Source organism: Bos indicus, chromosome 10 (genome assembly GCF_029378745.1).
Source record: "Bos indicus isolate NIAB-ARS_2022 breed Sahiwal x Tharparkar chromosome 10, NIAB-ARS_B.indTharparkar_mat_pri_1.0, whole genome shotgun sequence".
Lineage (NCBI taxonomy): Eukaryota > Metazoa > Chordata > Mammalia > Artiodactyla > Bovidae > Bos > Bos indicus.
Window position 1 is genome coordinate 44,642,717 of NC_091769.1, and position 14,947 is coordinate 44,657,663.

At 36.2% G+C, this 14,947-nt stretch overlaps 1 protein-coding gene across 1 annotated transcript; it reads left to right on the forward strand.

The window, feature by feature from the left end:
- Positions 1–317: 317 nt before the first annotated feature.
- On the forward strand, positions 318–14,913 carry RTRAF (RNA transcription, translation and transport factor). The gene is made up of 8 exons (XM_019968678.2): positions 318–479; positions 2,220–2,344; positions 5,144–5,243; positions 9,395–9,484; positions 10,377–10,465; positions 12,496–12,564; positions 14,437–14,485; positions 14,593–14,913. Exons 1-8 carry the CDS (start codon positions 419–421, stop codon positions 14,745–14,747), a joined length of 738 nt encoding a protein of 245 aa, XP_019824237.1. The 5' UTR covers positions 318–418; the 3' UTR covers positions 14,748–14,913.
- Positions 14,914–14,947: the final 34 nt, after the last annotated feature.

Here is a 14,947-nt window from a genome sequence, read left to right on the forward strand (position 1 = left end):
GAATACACTGAAAATACTAAACAGTTTGTATGGTCCAATAAGAGGTATGGCCGATAGCAGAAATTCTAAGGATACTGTTCTCTGCGTGCTGTTACCAAGACCGCGAAGAAAGCAAGCGGTAACTGTTTCTCAGGTGCTCTCTGCCTATTGTTCCACTAGAAAGCTGACAATAAAGTTTATTTAAGCGTCGACGTACCCCGACGTGGCCCCGCCTCCCCAGCCAGAGCCGCGATTGGTGGGCATTGTCCGGCGGCTGCCGTTCCTAAGCCACGATTGGCTAAGCCCGCCGTCATTTCGGAGCTCCCGGCGCCCGCCCGCCTTCTCGCCGCGTCACCCGCGTCTGCGCCTCCTACTCCTCCTTGCCTCGCCTCGCTTCTCCCGGCCGCATCCCGCGGGACCGGAGCGAGCAGCGGGGACCATGTTCCGACGCAAGTTGACGGCCCTTGACTACCACAATCCTGCCGGCTTCAACTGCAAAGGTGAGGAGGCGGCCCCAGGCCCGCAGCGCGACCGTGACCGGCCGGCCGCCGCTTTCTCAGCGCCCGCTTCTGGGCTCTCCACCTGGACAGTCCGCGGCCTTGTCTCCCCGGCGCCCTTCTCCTCCCAGCCCCGAATACCTATGCTTTCTCCCATCCTTCCTTATCCGCTACCCACTCTTGCCTCGGCATCGCCACTTTCTGCACTTGCTGAACTCCAGACACCACCCCCACAGCCCTCGCCCGCACCCTCAGCACTCTAGAAGGAAAGTCTTCGCTTTTTAGCCCTTCAGCCCCGTGTTTCACGGGTGATTGGGCGATACCCTGAGCACCTGCTGGGGGTCGGCACAGTGCTGGAATTCTAGGAAACTGCTGAGTAACTTGAAGACTCGTTCAGGGAACTAAGGAGGGGACGGGGTAGGAGTAAGGGCAGTCAGAACCCATCCAGCAGCTTGAGCCCAAGACAAAATGAAGTCCAAGACTGACAGTGTTGGGGTGAGCGCGTGTACTAACGAGCTAATTACTGTGTGGGGGTTGTGGGGGGGGGAGTTAATAGACGAGCGGGGCGGGTTGTAAATTGCAAATACAAAGGTATTTGGGATTTCACAGCTTGAAACTGTAGAAAGTGTTAAGATTGCTACCCACTGCTACTCACCTGCCACCCACCACTATTTTCTTCCAGAATTCTTGGCCGGTGGTAGATTAAGTTTGAAAGGGATCAAGTAACACCTGAGATGTTAAGACCATTGTGTATTCTCAAGACTTGGGGAAGCCTAAATTTGAACTCAAGCTTGAATTTGGAAATTGAAGATGACAGTGTTTTGTCATCTCCTGTAGAAGCATGTCAACTTACAGAATCTTGTTTTTCTGCTTTGCCTTTTATTTAACAAAAAAGGTTCAGTAGGAATAGAGCTTAGATCTGGATTCGAAACTTTTAAGCCTCAACTTTTCACTGGTAAAATGGGAATATTACTTACCTCAAAAGCATATGGAAGGATTAAATGAAACAACATACACACTATTCAATGAATGTGTTTAATGTCCTTAATACCAAATGACAGTGATAGTCGGTATCCTTGTTCTGATCGCCATTTAATTTCTTGTACTTTATTGTTACTATTAATTTAACCTTTCTCAGTCCTTTCTCCCCCTCTTCCTCACAGGAACTGAAATAATAACTGACACTTAAGTAGCAAAATTGTGTGCCAGGCACTGTTTTTATTCTTATTTTATTTAATCTTTCATAACAAGCCTATGAGGTAAGTCCCCATTTTGTAACTCAAGAATCTGAGGCACAGAAAATTTAGTTAATTAGCCCAGGTTCACACAACCACTAAATTTCTGGAGCCAGAATTTGAATTCAGGCCAGGATATGAACAAAAGTTAATCCAAAGTCTGTACATTCAACTTTTACTTCAAGCAGCTCAAGTAATTTATGATTTTGTAGTTTTTTTTTTTTTTTTTTTTTTAACTGCACAAGACTATTTGTGGAGAAGGAAGTGTTTTACCTGGTTCTTCTCATGGGCGTCCCTTGTGGCTCAGCTGGTAAAGAATCCGCTTACAATGCGGGAAACCTGAGTTCGATCCTTGGATTGGGAAGAACCCCTGGAGAAGGGAAAGGCTACCCATTCCAGTATTCTGGCCTGGAGAATTCCGGACTGTATAGTTCATGGGCTGGCAAAGAGTCGGACATGACTGAGCAACTTTCACTTTATTGTGATTTATATGGTGTTTTTATTACAGATGAAACAGAATTTAGGAACTTCATTGTTTGGCTTGAAGACCAGAAAATCAGACACTATAAAATTGAAGACAGAGGTAATTTAAGAAACATCCACAGCAGTGACTGGCCCAAGTTCTTTGAAAAGGTAATAAATTAGAAAGTAAAATATACCGAGAGCTTGTCTATGAAGACAGCTTTTAAAATAATATAATTTTTCTTTTAAAATAATATAGCGGGATAAAACATCCACAAAACTTATTTGCAGGGCAGGAAGAGAGATGCAGACTTACAAAACACACTTTTGAATACAGCAGGGGAAAGAGAGGGTGGGACAGATTGGAAAATTAGGATTGACATATATACACTACCATGTGTAAAGTAGATACTGGGAAGTCAGTGTATATAGTGCAGGGAGCTCAAGTCAGTGCTCTGTGATGACCTAGATGGGTGATGAGTGGAGTGGGGGGTCTCGTAGGAGGGAGGTCCAAGAGGGAGCAGATACACACACACACACACAGACATAACTAATCATTGTACAGCAGAAACTAACACAACATTGTAAAGCAATTATACTCCAAACAATAATAATAATAATAATCAGTGTTAGAAAAGCTTGATTTCAGGGATATAACTTTTTTTTTTTTAACCATATTTTTAAAGCATATTATCTCTTCCTACCAAGCATTCAGTATTAGATAGAAACAGTATGGTGAATCATCAGGCATGAGGGTGGGGGCAGGAATATAGGGGATAAAGAGTTTGAGCTTGATCCAACTAGGGAGTTCTCACAGTTTTAGGTGATATGACTGGACTAATGTTGCCAATTCTCAGCTTTCCCAACCAATCCCTGGCTTCTTGAAACTGTCAGCATTAAGCTAATGTATCTGGAAAGCAGGCCCTTATCCCCAGTACTTAGATGAGTGCCTGACATTCAACGGAAAGACCTGTTTCTTTCATGAAAATATATATTTATAAGTGTGTATTTGTATACATATATGTTATGAATATAAATGAGTGAATGTATAGCAAAATTTATTCAAATCCTCTAGGGCCCTGTACCTGACTAGCAGGCTGCCCATTGAAAACTAACTTTATAGACTATTAACTAATAAAAGTAATGGCACAGTTAGACACTCAAAAGAAATAGTGTACTCCAAAAAACAGAGACTTCTTAATTAAACAGGGACACATATTATATAAATAGTAAAAATGGCCAAAATCAGATTTTTTTATATTACATTAAAAGTGTAGCCGAAATAGTATTAAGACATTATTAACATGATTGAAAACTAAGGTTCTCTTGTGTTTGCTTATATTTAACATACACAGTTGTCCTTTTTGTGTACAATAGAAATAATACTTTTTAAAAAACTATTATTTTTGTGGGTAGAATAACTTTTTCATTGACCTAGTTTAATTTTAGTAACATTTTTGCAGAAAACAGAGTTTTTTCAAATTAGAGTAAAAATTACATTTTACACTATCATTATATTAAACATTTTTATCAGCTCTGTTACTTTGATGAGATCTTTTTCTTTAAGAATTTGAAAATGATTTAATTTTTCATTGAGTGGAACAGAGTGTTTAGGTAGCTAACTTTCTCTTTTTGTGGACTAGGGAATTGTGTAGGCTACATACTATCTCTGTGACAATGAGTAAGTTTATTAACCTTTCTGTGGCTTGAGATTTTTATCAATAAATGGGGATAACAGAGGTATCTTATCTCAGGAGTGGCATATTGTTCATGAAATATACCTATGAGCCTGTCACAGAGGTGCCTGGCCCATCGCAAGTGCTATATTTGTTGATATGCCTGCTTCTGCTACTAATATTGGTACCACTAGATCATTTTCCTTTACCCTTCAAAAGTATATTGAAATTTTTGACAGACTTGTTAAGACTTTGAAATACATTATTAGAATTTTATATTTGCTTTTATCACATTTTACTTAATAGTCGACTCGTGTACAAGACGATACAGAGTTCCACATGTGGGAGGGTGTTGAAGAATAATCAACTTTCCAATGAAAAAGACCCAGAAATGACAGTAAAGTAGTATAATCTAAAGATAAATATATTGGAACTTACACAGATACTGTCCTTAAGGTGGTCTCTTTGGAATGATGATGTCATTGCTTAAAGCATATTTAGAACTTCTTTTGGAATCAAAAGATTTAGATCAGGAGACATATTTTGAATATTGGCAGTTTTTTATACTTTGAAGGTGGGTTTGCTTTTTGTATCATGACTAAATCTTGTGAATGAGGTGCTTTTTTTTTTTTTTTAAAAGCAGGTGAATAAAATTTTTGGTTAGAAAATAAGGTATGGTTAAAAAGTGCTGATTCATTAGATATCCCCCAAAGGATTTCCAGAAGGTTTGAGTTATAGCATTGTTGTGGGATTAGATTTTAAGCTCCTGAGACATTTACTTTAAGGACATGCTTATTTGAATATATTGCTTCTGATGTTTATTCAAAACACCTGTGTGTCACATAGCTTACTCTCTTGGAAGCATTCCAAAATATGAAAGCTAAGGTTTAGATAATAATTGGGTTTTGTTTTTTGATACATGGTTTTATTTAACTACTCTGTGTATTGAGACCTAGAATCATGGTTTAGATTCAGGTCCCTGATTTAAGTTGTGTAACTGTCAAGAAGTGTTGACCTATAGGCTTCGGTTTTCTCATCTACAAAATGAAGTTATTGTAGATCAGTGATGCCCTGTCTGGAATCTGCAAAAGTAAAACTTTCATAAAGCATGATGGGAGTACTTAATTTCTTTCCTAAAGTAGTATATACTTAAATGGGTATAATTGCATCAAAGGTTTAGTAAAATAAATGTTATAAGAAATTCGTGAGATAAAAACTCAGGTCTCTTAGTTCCACCATGTTTTATTTTGTGACTTTATAGTAACAATGAAGCAATTTTCCTTTTCCTTCACAGTATCTCAGAGATGTTAACTGTCCTTTCAAGATTCAAGATCGACAGGAAGCAATCGACTGGCTTCTTGGCTTAGCTGTTAGACTTGAGTATGGAGATAATGGTATGTTTTTTGTTTTTATTTATTTATTTTTTTAATGGTATGTTTTGTGCGGAATATATTGTTTTAAAGAGAGGGAGAGAAAGGGTGGGAAAGGAGGGTAAAAATGTAGGGAACTTGCCCATTTGTCTTAGATTGTTTTACCTTTGATTCGTTTTCAGTTTTGTACATCCTCATCTCACTTTACAGTATCTGATTAAAATTTTACTTTTTGTTTGTAGTCATTCTAGATTTTCTTTTTTAGAATTTGAAGGTGATGTCCTCTTACAAAGTCACATCACTTCAGTGAATTTGCCGGCTTGGCACAGTCTGCACCTTAGCCTTCAAGTTCATTTGTTGCTACTGTCCCAGGATTGATAGGATTTCAAGTCTTGGGTGCAGCAGCCGGTTTCACTGGAGACTGAAATACACATCTAATGCAAATATGCACTATAAGCCAAAATATATTTATTATTCATGTTTAGCATTTTATTACACATACTTGTATCATTGGAATATTTTGAATATTAGTACTTATCGTGAAAATAGTTTTCCAATAAACCATTTTCTCTCATTAGGCCATTTCATTTTGAAAGGCCTGCTAACATCTAAATCTAAGATCTGATTATCTTATTTTATCTCCATCCTCTGCATTTATGTTCTCTTTCTTGGGACTATCAGTTCCAGTCTTAATCATTCGCTTTTGAAGCCTTTTTAATGCCTTTTGTTGTTTAGTCTCTTAAGTCATGTCTGACTCTCTGGGAATCCATGGACTGTAGCCCACCAGGCTCCTCTGTCCATGGGATTTCCTAGGTAGGAATACTGGAGTGGGCTGCCATTTCTCGCTCCAGGTTTAGTTTCAGTGTCTTTGGCCCCTCTTTTCTTCCCATCCATCTTTTCCTTTGTCTGCTGTATCTTTCCTTCTCCATCTCCACTGCCGTCACCCAAATTCTAGCTCTTGTCCCTTTCTCCTGAGATTATCATAACACCTTTCATAGTAGTCTCCCATCTGTGTCACCCTCTGTTTTCATCCACATGGCCCCCACCAAGCTAATTTTTTGAAACATAAATGTTTTAGGATTCTACACTTTGTCTCCAAAGAATAGTCCCTTTTATATATTCACAAACACCATTGCTTTCCCATTTTCTACAAAAGGAATTCCAGGCTCCTTAGCATGATATCAAAGCCTTTAAACTAGTATTCATATACTTGCCACCCCAGCCAAACTAGAGTAATGCTGTTTCCTCTTTCCACCTCCTTTTTTCCCCCTTCTTTCTTTGCTTTCACTTTTCCCTTGGCTAATATGCCATTTCAGTCTATCTCTACACACATAAATCCTGTCTGTCCTTGTAAGATCCAGCTCAAATGCCAGCTAGCAGCAATGATACTTCCTTGTTAACTTTCATAACTTTTACCTCAATAACTTTTTAGATCATTTGCACTTTTCATTTTGCTCGTGTTACTTGCCTCACTAAATTGTAAGCTGATACTCAGCTTTGTTTTCTACATGGTACCTCTATTAATTTCCTGTTGCTGCTGTAACATATTGCCATAAACTCAGTGATTTAAAAGACAGTATCTTACAGTTTCGGAGGTCAGAAGTCCAACACCTGTATCAGGACTGAAGTCAGTTTGTCGACAGGGTTCGTTTGTTTTGGAGGCTCTAGGGGAGGATTCATTTCTTTGTCTTTTCCGTCTTCTGGAGGCTGCCTGCTTTCCTTAACTCTGTTCCCAGTATCTTCAAATCTAGCCACATAACAAGTTCTAATCTCTGTAATTCTGCTTTCATTGTCACGTCTTCTCTGACTCTGACCTTCCTGCCTCCCTCTTCTAAGGATGCTGTGATTTCATTGTGCCCACCTAGATCATCTAGGGTAACCTGCCACCCCCAATTTCAAGGTCCTTAATTCAGTCACACCCACACAGTCCCTTTTGCCATGTAAGATAACATATTCATTACTTCTGGGGATTGCAGTATGGCCATCTTTTGTGGGGAGGGAGCAGTCATGATTCTCTCTGCCACAGTGCCTGACGTAGTTTCTTATGTACAGTAGATGTGCTTATCAATTTTAATAAATCTTTGGTAAGTGCAATATATGAATGTAAGTACAGTTATTTCTCAGTGATAGCATGGTTTCTTTTAATGTATAAAAAAGCTGAGTTTATATCTGAAACACTGCCCCTTAGCAGTAGGAGGCACTGTTGTTCTCTTACGGCTTTACATTGATGAGTTCATTCTTCTTGACTTTTAAGTTATTTTAAATTTTTATTTTTGATAAATTATAAATTTTTATTATTTATGCCTTAATATTTTGTAAAGCCTTTAGCTTGCTTGTCAATTAAGGTGATTAAAAGCTAACTTAAGTTCTTTTAACTTTTTTTGATAATTTCAAATTTACAGAAATGTTGCAGGAATAATAAAAAGAATTATTACATACTCAAATTCTGCAGGTGTTATTAACATTTTACTTCATTTGCCTTATCCTTTTCTGTGTATTCACATACTCCTAATTTTTTTCTGAACCATCTGACACTAAATTGTAGATGATTTCTGAAGCACTTAAATGCACATTTCCTAAAAGAAAAAGTCATTGTCTTACATAGCTACAGCATGGTTATCATAATCAGGAGATTAACTTTGATTCTCTGCTATTGTCTGTAGGTATTACTCACATTTCAGTGTTTATCTCAGTAATGTTCTTTACGGCAAAAACAAGCGAACAAAAACCTCCAAAGCAATCCTGGATTGTGTGTTTTGTTCATTCTCGTTCATCTCTGTGTCCATTCTCCTACACTCTGGAACGATTTACTCAGTCTTTGTGCTTTAGGACAGTGACATTTATTTTGTAGAATGTCCTTCAGTTTGCGTGCGTCTGATGGTTCCTCATGGTTGGGTGGAGAGTTTGTAGTTTGTTAAGAATAACACAAGTTATGTTGCATTCTTGTAAGTACCTCATATTAGGATGCATGTGTTAGTGATACACCTAAATGTTAGTCATTTTTCTGATCACTTGGGTAAGCTTTCTTCAGTGTCAAGTTACTGTTTTCCCCTTTGCAGTAAATATGTATCTTATTTTTTTCTTTTTGACATGCACCTCACAGGATGCAAGACCTTGGTTCATCAAACCCCATGCCCTCTGCAGTTGTAGACCAGAGTCCTAGTCACTGAAATTCCTTAGATACATATCTTGGAAAAGAGATACTTTGAGATGATTTCTCTGTGCTTTTCCTCCTTAAATCTTAGCTTTAGTATCCATTTGATGATTCTGGCCTGAGTCAATTATTATATAGATTATGATGGCCAAAAGGTGTTTTTCTGATGCCATCATTCTTCTACATTTTTTTTGGCTTTCCACTGAAAGGACTTTAAGAGCAGTTCCCTTCTTACCAATGTATGTTTTTATTCAAATCAGTGTAGATATGTGAATTCTTATTTTACTCAGTGGGTTTTAATCCTTATTTGTCATCGTGTATTTAAATGTTTGTTCCAGATTTGGCTAGTGGGGACTCCTTTCAGCTAACTTCTGTCTGACTTAAATTTTAATGCTTTTATTTCCCCCCCGCCTTTTTTTTTTAAGCAAATCATAAAAGCACTATAGCCAAAGATGGCTTTGGGGGCATTAAATTTAGTGAATTACTATTAAATATTTTTATTTGTAAAATCTTAAAATACTATTTTTCAAGTAAAGCTAATAAAATCTATTTTTGGAATTCTGCATTTTACGACTCAAAGTTTAGCTTTGTGTATCATGGTGTATTTGAAGTGCTGTTTTTTCTAGAAAGCAAAGTTTTTGATTCTGTATACAGCATTCAAAAGAAGATTTGAGAAGAAACTTCTTAGTAAATTTGTATTTAACCTCATGTGACTTACATTTACCCACCTCCCATTCTTCCCCTCCCAACTTTCAGAGGAAGCTGAAAAGCAGACTTTCTCAAAATTTAGATACCAAAGAAACGTTAATGAAAAGGTATTTGTGTTAGATAATCATTTTACCTTAATTAAAACAATAAACTACTCATATTGTCTTGTAGAGTTTTTTAATAGCAAAAAGTAATTTTGAATGGATGAGTTGTCTGTGCTTACAACCAATTTGGCTTAAATTCAGTAAATAAGCAGTGTTTGTTTTACCTTAAGTTGAAGTCCTACAAATTGTATTTTTCCCTGTCTTTACAGCTGAAAAATACAACAAGGACTTGGTACCTGATAATACAAAAAATGCTGACAATGCAGCTAAAAATGCAGAGCCATTGATCAATTTGGATGGTAAGTTTATAAATGCATAAAAATTATCAACATTTTTGGTTTCTTAAATGTTTTTTACTTCTAGAATGAAGTCTGGGTTTACTTGGTTTTAGTAGTTAAGAATGTTTCATGGAGACAGACATTTGTGTTCATATTTTTGTATTCTTTATGCTGTTTTTTATTGTTGTGACAGTGTCCTTTCTCCCTTATATAGTTGAGTACCTGAAATTTAAAATGCTATGCTTTCATCTGTCCATAGTAACTTGGGTAATTGATTTGTGTTTAATCATAGTGGTGATTGCTTTCCTAGGTGCAGAAAATATTAATCTAATGACTATGAAACAAGTGTTAAAATTTTTCATTTTTGTAAGTCCCAGATGTCTTTAAGTAGTTCTTTCTCCATTTAAAAGTATGACGATTCTAATTACTTAGGTTATGTTAAATATTCTTTTGCTGACTTATGGTGACCTGTTATTTATGAGTTACCCCTATGAATTAATAAGCTGCTTGGACACTCTAGGGCTGCTGCTCGGAGAAAAGGTTTTGGGAAAACTGTCCTTTGAAGGGAATCTGTGTATTAAAATTAATAGCTTTAAAAAAAAATTAATAGCTTTTTGAGAAAAGTTAATTAAAAGTGGTACATAAATGGGCCTTGCAGAGAAAGTTACAGGACAAACCTCATGTGAGTTAGTCATTTATTGGGTTGTTCACTTTGGTTGATTAGTAGGAAAACCATTGATCTCATCAATTTACCTAATGATGATGCCCCATACTACTTTTGTCAGCATTAATTTTAGAAATTAAGAGATTTTTTTGTTACTAGAAAATAAAAATGTTTTTAATATATGCTTACATTTATGTCTGTAATTACATGCTTACAGAGCTATAAGTTTCCATTTTTAATCTTTTATAGTAAATAATCCTGATTTTAAGGCTGGTGTAATGGCTTTGGCTAACCTTCTTCAGATTCAGCGTCATGATGATTACCTGGTAATGCTTAAGGTCAGATTCATATTTTTGATTCATACATGTAACAATTTTAAAAACTCATTTTCTAAGTAATTACATATTTATATATAATTTTTTAAATCTTCATTTTCTAAAAATAATTGTTTGATATTTAAAGCTATGGTTGAATGAGTAAAATGTGGAGGAATGTAGGACATAAACCGGATTTAATTAGTTCATTGGTTTTAGATTACCTAACAACTAATATCAAAGTATTTACTATGTACCTGCCTCTGTGCTGAATCTTTTGCAAAGATGATCTCATTCAGTCTTCCCAACAATCCTAGAGGTAGTTAACTGGTATCTTTTAAAAAATATGTATATGAAGAAACAGACTGAATGATAATAGATAAATAATGTTCAAGCTGACACAGAAAATGATAGGATTTAAACTAGACACTTGACCTTAAACTAGACACTCGGTCCAATCTTCCTCCTGTATCACCCCACCTCTTTTTAATTAGTCCTTCTAAAGATTCATGGTCGATAATTCATTAAGATCATGGAAAATGCCAAACTAGTAAATGGTGCATTTGGTCAAAGATATATACCCCCAAGTCTCTCTGAGGAATGAATGTTTCTGTCCTCCAAGCCTCCCATCCTAAATAGGCCATTCAGTTCAATCCTTCCATCAGGGAATCTGATGGTCTGAAAGATATGTCTTATTTCTGAGAGGAAAATCTATTCTTGCTTCAGACAATTCATGTTGAGTAACTATGATAGTCTTGTGGGGGAGGGGCAAGGGAGTGGTCCTTAGGATACCAGATTTGGAAGTTATTTTAGAAATTATTATTGATTTCTATGAGACAGAGCTTTAAATTACTTTAAGCCACTTTTCAGGAAATTAATTTCACTCTCCCCACAAGAGATTAAGCCATAATTTATTCTCCTTTTTAGAATTATATTAAGTGACAATTGTAAGAAGGGGAAGACTATTCTATTCCTAGATTATTGTAATTCCTTCTGCTGAATCTGAATGTTTAACTTGGATCATCTCAACTCCAATTGGATGCCAAGAGACAAAAGTTGTTTTTAGTGAAATTTAGCTCTTTCAAAGGCTTGTTCCTTTCTTGGGCAATTACAGAAATTATTTTGGAATGGTTCTACAGTGGTTGTGTCAGCCTTAATCATAAACTTAGAGAGAGGAAAATAGTGTATTTGGGATGCTAAAGTATAAGTCAATTATAATCAAAAACTATAAAATTCTAATCCTAACTGCATGTTTGTTCTTTTGAGTTAATTGAAGCAAACAGTACATGACAATATGGACATCCTCATAGGTTTGCTAGGTGTGAGAATCAGTGCATTAACTGTTTGGCAACTGGACTATGTAATGTATTTGCAGTGACTGTTAGATTGGTTTAGTTATTTTGCAAATGTATTTTTCCAGGTTTTTATTATTAAAAATAATTTTTCACACTTTTCACACTTATTTTGGGGTTTTCACTATGATTCACTAAAATTCCTTAAAATCTTTTCGAGTGTGTGCAAGTACATGTCTGCACTTGTGTCTGCAGTGATAAAATGTGTTGATAATGAAAAAATGTGTCCTATGAATAATCTGAAAAAATGTTACTATAGTGAAGAACCCAAGGACAGTATTATACACTACTCTTTGTGTCAAAGATTGTGTGCATGCACACACGCATGTGCATATCCCTGGTGAGCTTGTAATTTGTTAGAGACATTGTGAGTATGTAGAAGGATCTGCTAGCAGTAATTGTTTTCTGAAACGATAACTGAGGCTTGGATAGAAAGGAGACCTTTATTAAAAATGTTTACCACACACAAATTACTTATTCAAAAAATGTAATTGTTATGAACATCATTCCACATTATTAAATGTTAAAAGTGAAAACTTTCATTACATTAGCTGTTTTATTTATTTTTAACTTGCTGGAGAGTTTGGTACTGAATTAAGTATTTCTAATTTCATCATATTGAGCATCCTTATTCTATATATTGAGAGAAGAAAAGATAACAGCCAATAAAAAGTAAAAATAATATTTTGGGGGATTTCTTAGGCAATTCGCATTTTGGTCCAGGAGCGCCTGACACAAGATGCAGTTGCTAAAGCAAATCAAATGAAAGAGGTACGTTGTTTTTTTTAATCTAAATAAATTCTAAATTATTACTGAACATTTTTTTTGGAGTTTGAACTTTGCTTGACAATGCTTAAGATATTCTGTGTTAGAACTGCCCAGAGAAAGTACTTCAGCAGGGTGGAATTAGATTCTTAAGCAAATTGTACCCAGTCATATTTGAGTGAAAAGTGAACTTCACATTTATCTCACTTCATTACTTTTAAGAAGCTACCAGTAGCACATTTACAGCCTACCGGTAGAAAACCACTGTGTGCGCTCAGGTAATTTAAAAGAACTTACCCTTGTGAAATTTACTGGGTTATTTTGACTAACTACTAGAAAACAGGACACACCTCCTCTTTGTTACTCGTTAGTTTTCCTTTTCTATATAAATCTTTATCTTCACCCTTTTGTTTCTTCAGAGAAATCTCATTTCCTACCATAAACCATGATAAAGTAACTTGTTCATAATTTTAGGATAGTTTCAGATGAAGTGTACCAAAAATCCAAATGTCCCTAAAGTCTTCTTGAGTATGGGTCAGTGCAGACAGTGTCCTTGGGTTAGCAGCTGCAGATATCTGATAATGCCCCTTCCTGCTACATAGATGAATGTCTTGGTTACAGTCTGTATTCTGAACCCTGGTCCTTCGGTCATGCCTCCCTCACCCTCTAATTCCCCAGTGTCTATTGTCCTCTGACCTCATCTTTATCAAAGCCCAGTAGTTTTGAAAGGTTATTAATGCCAGGGCAGGGTAGTGCCCCTCTGAAAGACACTCGGTTTCTTTTAAAGGTTCTTATTGGCTTATTAATTATGTATGAATCAGGCCACTGGAAATTAAAGATCAGCTTATTTCACCCCCACTATAGAACAAACAGTAAGTTGTTTTGGCATAATAAAATCATTCATAATCATTCAGCAAAACTATGCCTTTGGTTTGGAAGGCAGTGCAAATAAGGCCGTAACCAAATAATCTTTGCTTTTATTTGCCAAGTAAAATTCAGTTTATTTTCAGTGTTCCAAATAAATCCTAACTTCAGTGTCATCTCGGAAGATACTGTGCTACTATAATAACAGTGGAAGAGTTCTACAGTTTCTTGTTTGCACTCATTCAGTACACTGGATTTGGGGCATGAAGCGAGAAGTGACAGTTTAGCATTTGTAACATTGAAAGGATTGACTTTAACTGGTAATGATTTTATACAGTATATAATAAGCAGAAAGTCTAAACCGCCTTCCTTATTTTTGATAGTTATTGTGAACTTTATATGGTTTGGCATCATACCAAAGATGGTGATTATGATACAGTGCTGACTGGTTAACTAAATGGTTTAGATTCTGTTCATTTTCCAAGACCATTTCAAAATAACTTTTAAATAATATACAATCTGATAAATGTCATAACCATAAAAAAGTTAAGTATATTTTAGAGTTGTACAGTTCATAAAGACAAATTGATATGCTCAAAGTTGAAGAAACTCATGAATGGAAGTAATCCTGTTTGTTCTGTACAGTGGCTGCTTACTGTCACTAAAGTGGGACAAGAGCAGCCCTGTCAACCTTTGCTCCATAGCTGTAATGATAGCACTGCTGCAGAAAGGAGCTATGCTTTTATAGTGCCTGGTTTTAAAGGATTGGATTATGTTATGAAACTAGCTTCTTACTACATGGAAAAAGCCTTTTTTTGGGGTTTTTTTTTTTTTTTTGGTAGTAGGAAAAAAGTCACTCATCAAAAGGCATATTTAAAGAGAAAATTCTCAGGCATCTTGCCACTGCAGCTAAAAGGGCTAAAATAACAAACTAGCTAGCTGCTTTTCAGTTTGAGGTAAGAAAATAGACATGTATCGCTATATATAGTCTGATTTTTGTCTTTTTTCCTTAAGGGCTTGCCTGTTGCCTTAGACAAGCATATTCTTGGTTTTGACACGGGGGGTAAGTGATTTTTAATTCAAACTTTTGAGAGACTTGGTGATTATTTGGGGGAAGTGAGTGAATAAATGCAAAAGTTACTGATTAATGCAGTGTTTCTTATGAAACAGATGCAGTTCTTAATGAAGCTGCTCAGATTCTGCGATTGCTGCATATAGAAGAGCTCAGAGAGCTACAGACGAAAATTAATGAAGCCATAGTAGCTGTTCAGGCGATTATTGCTGACCCAAAGACAGACCACAGACTGGGAAAAGTTGGAAGATGAACATTTTAGGATTTCAGCTTCTCACCTACTTAGTACAATTGGGAACCATGTAAGCTTTGGCATGTGTTTGGAAATGTCATGTTTTCAAGGGAAGAATCCCAGAAAATTGACTATGTTCTAGAGATTTACCATCATTGCTTTTTCTTTAATAAAGTTGGGAAGGCGATTTTTTTTTTGGCTGTGTGTTATGTATCTATAAA

Excerpts from the sequence above, each read along its gene's own strand:
- RTRAF (XM_019968678.2), top strand. The coding sequence starts at position 419 with ATGTTCCGACGCAAGTTGACGGCCCTTGACTACCACAATCCTGCCGGC. Across the intron at positions 480-2,219 it reads TGCCGGCTTCAACTGCAAAG|ATGAAACAGAATTTAGGAAC; the intron begins GTGAGGAGGCGG and ends TTTTTATTACAG. Across the intron at positions 5,244-9,394 it reads ACTTGAGTATGGAGATAATG|CTGAAAAATACAACAAGGAC; the intron begins GTATGTTTTTTG and ends CTGTCTTTACAG.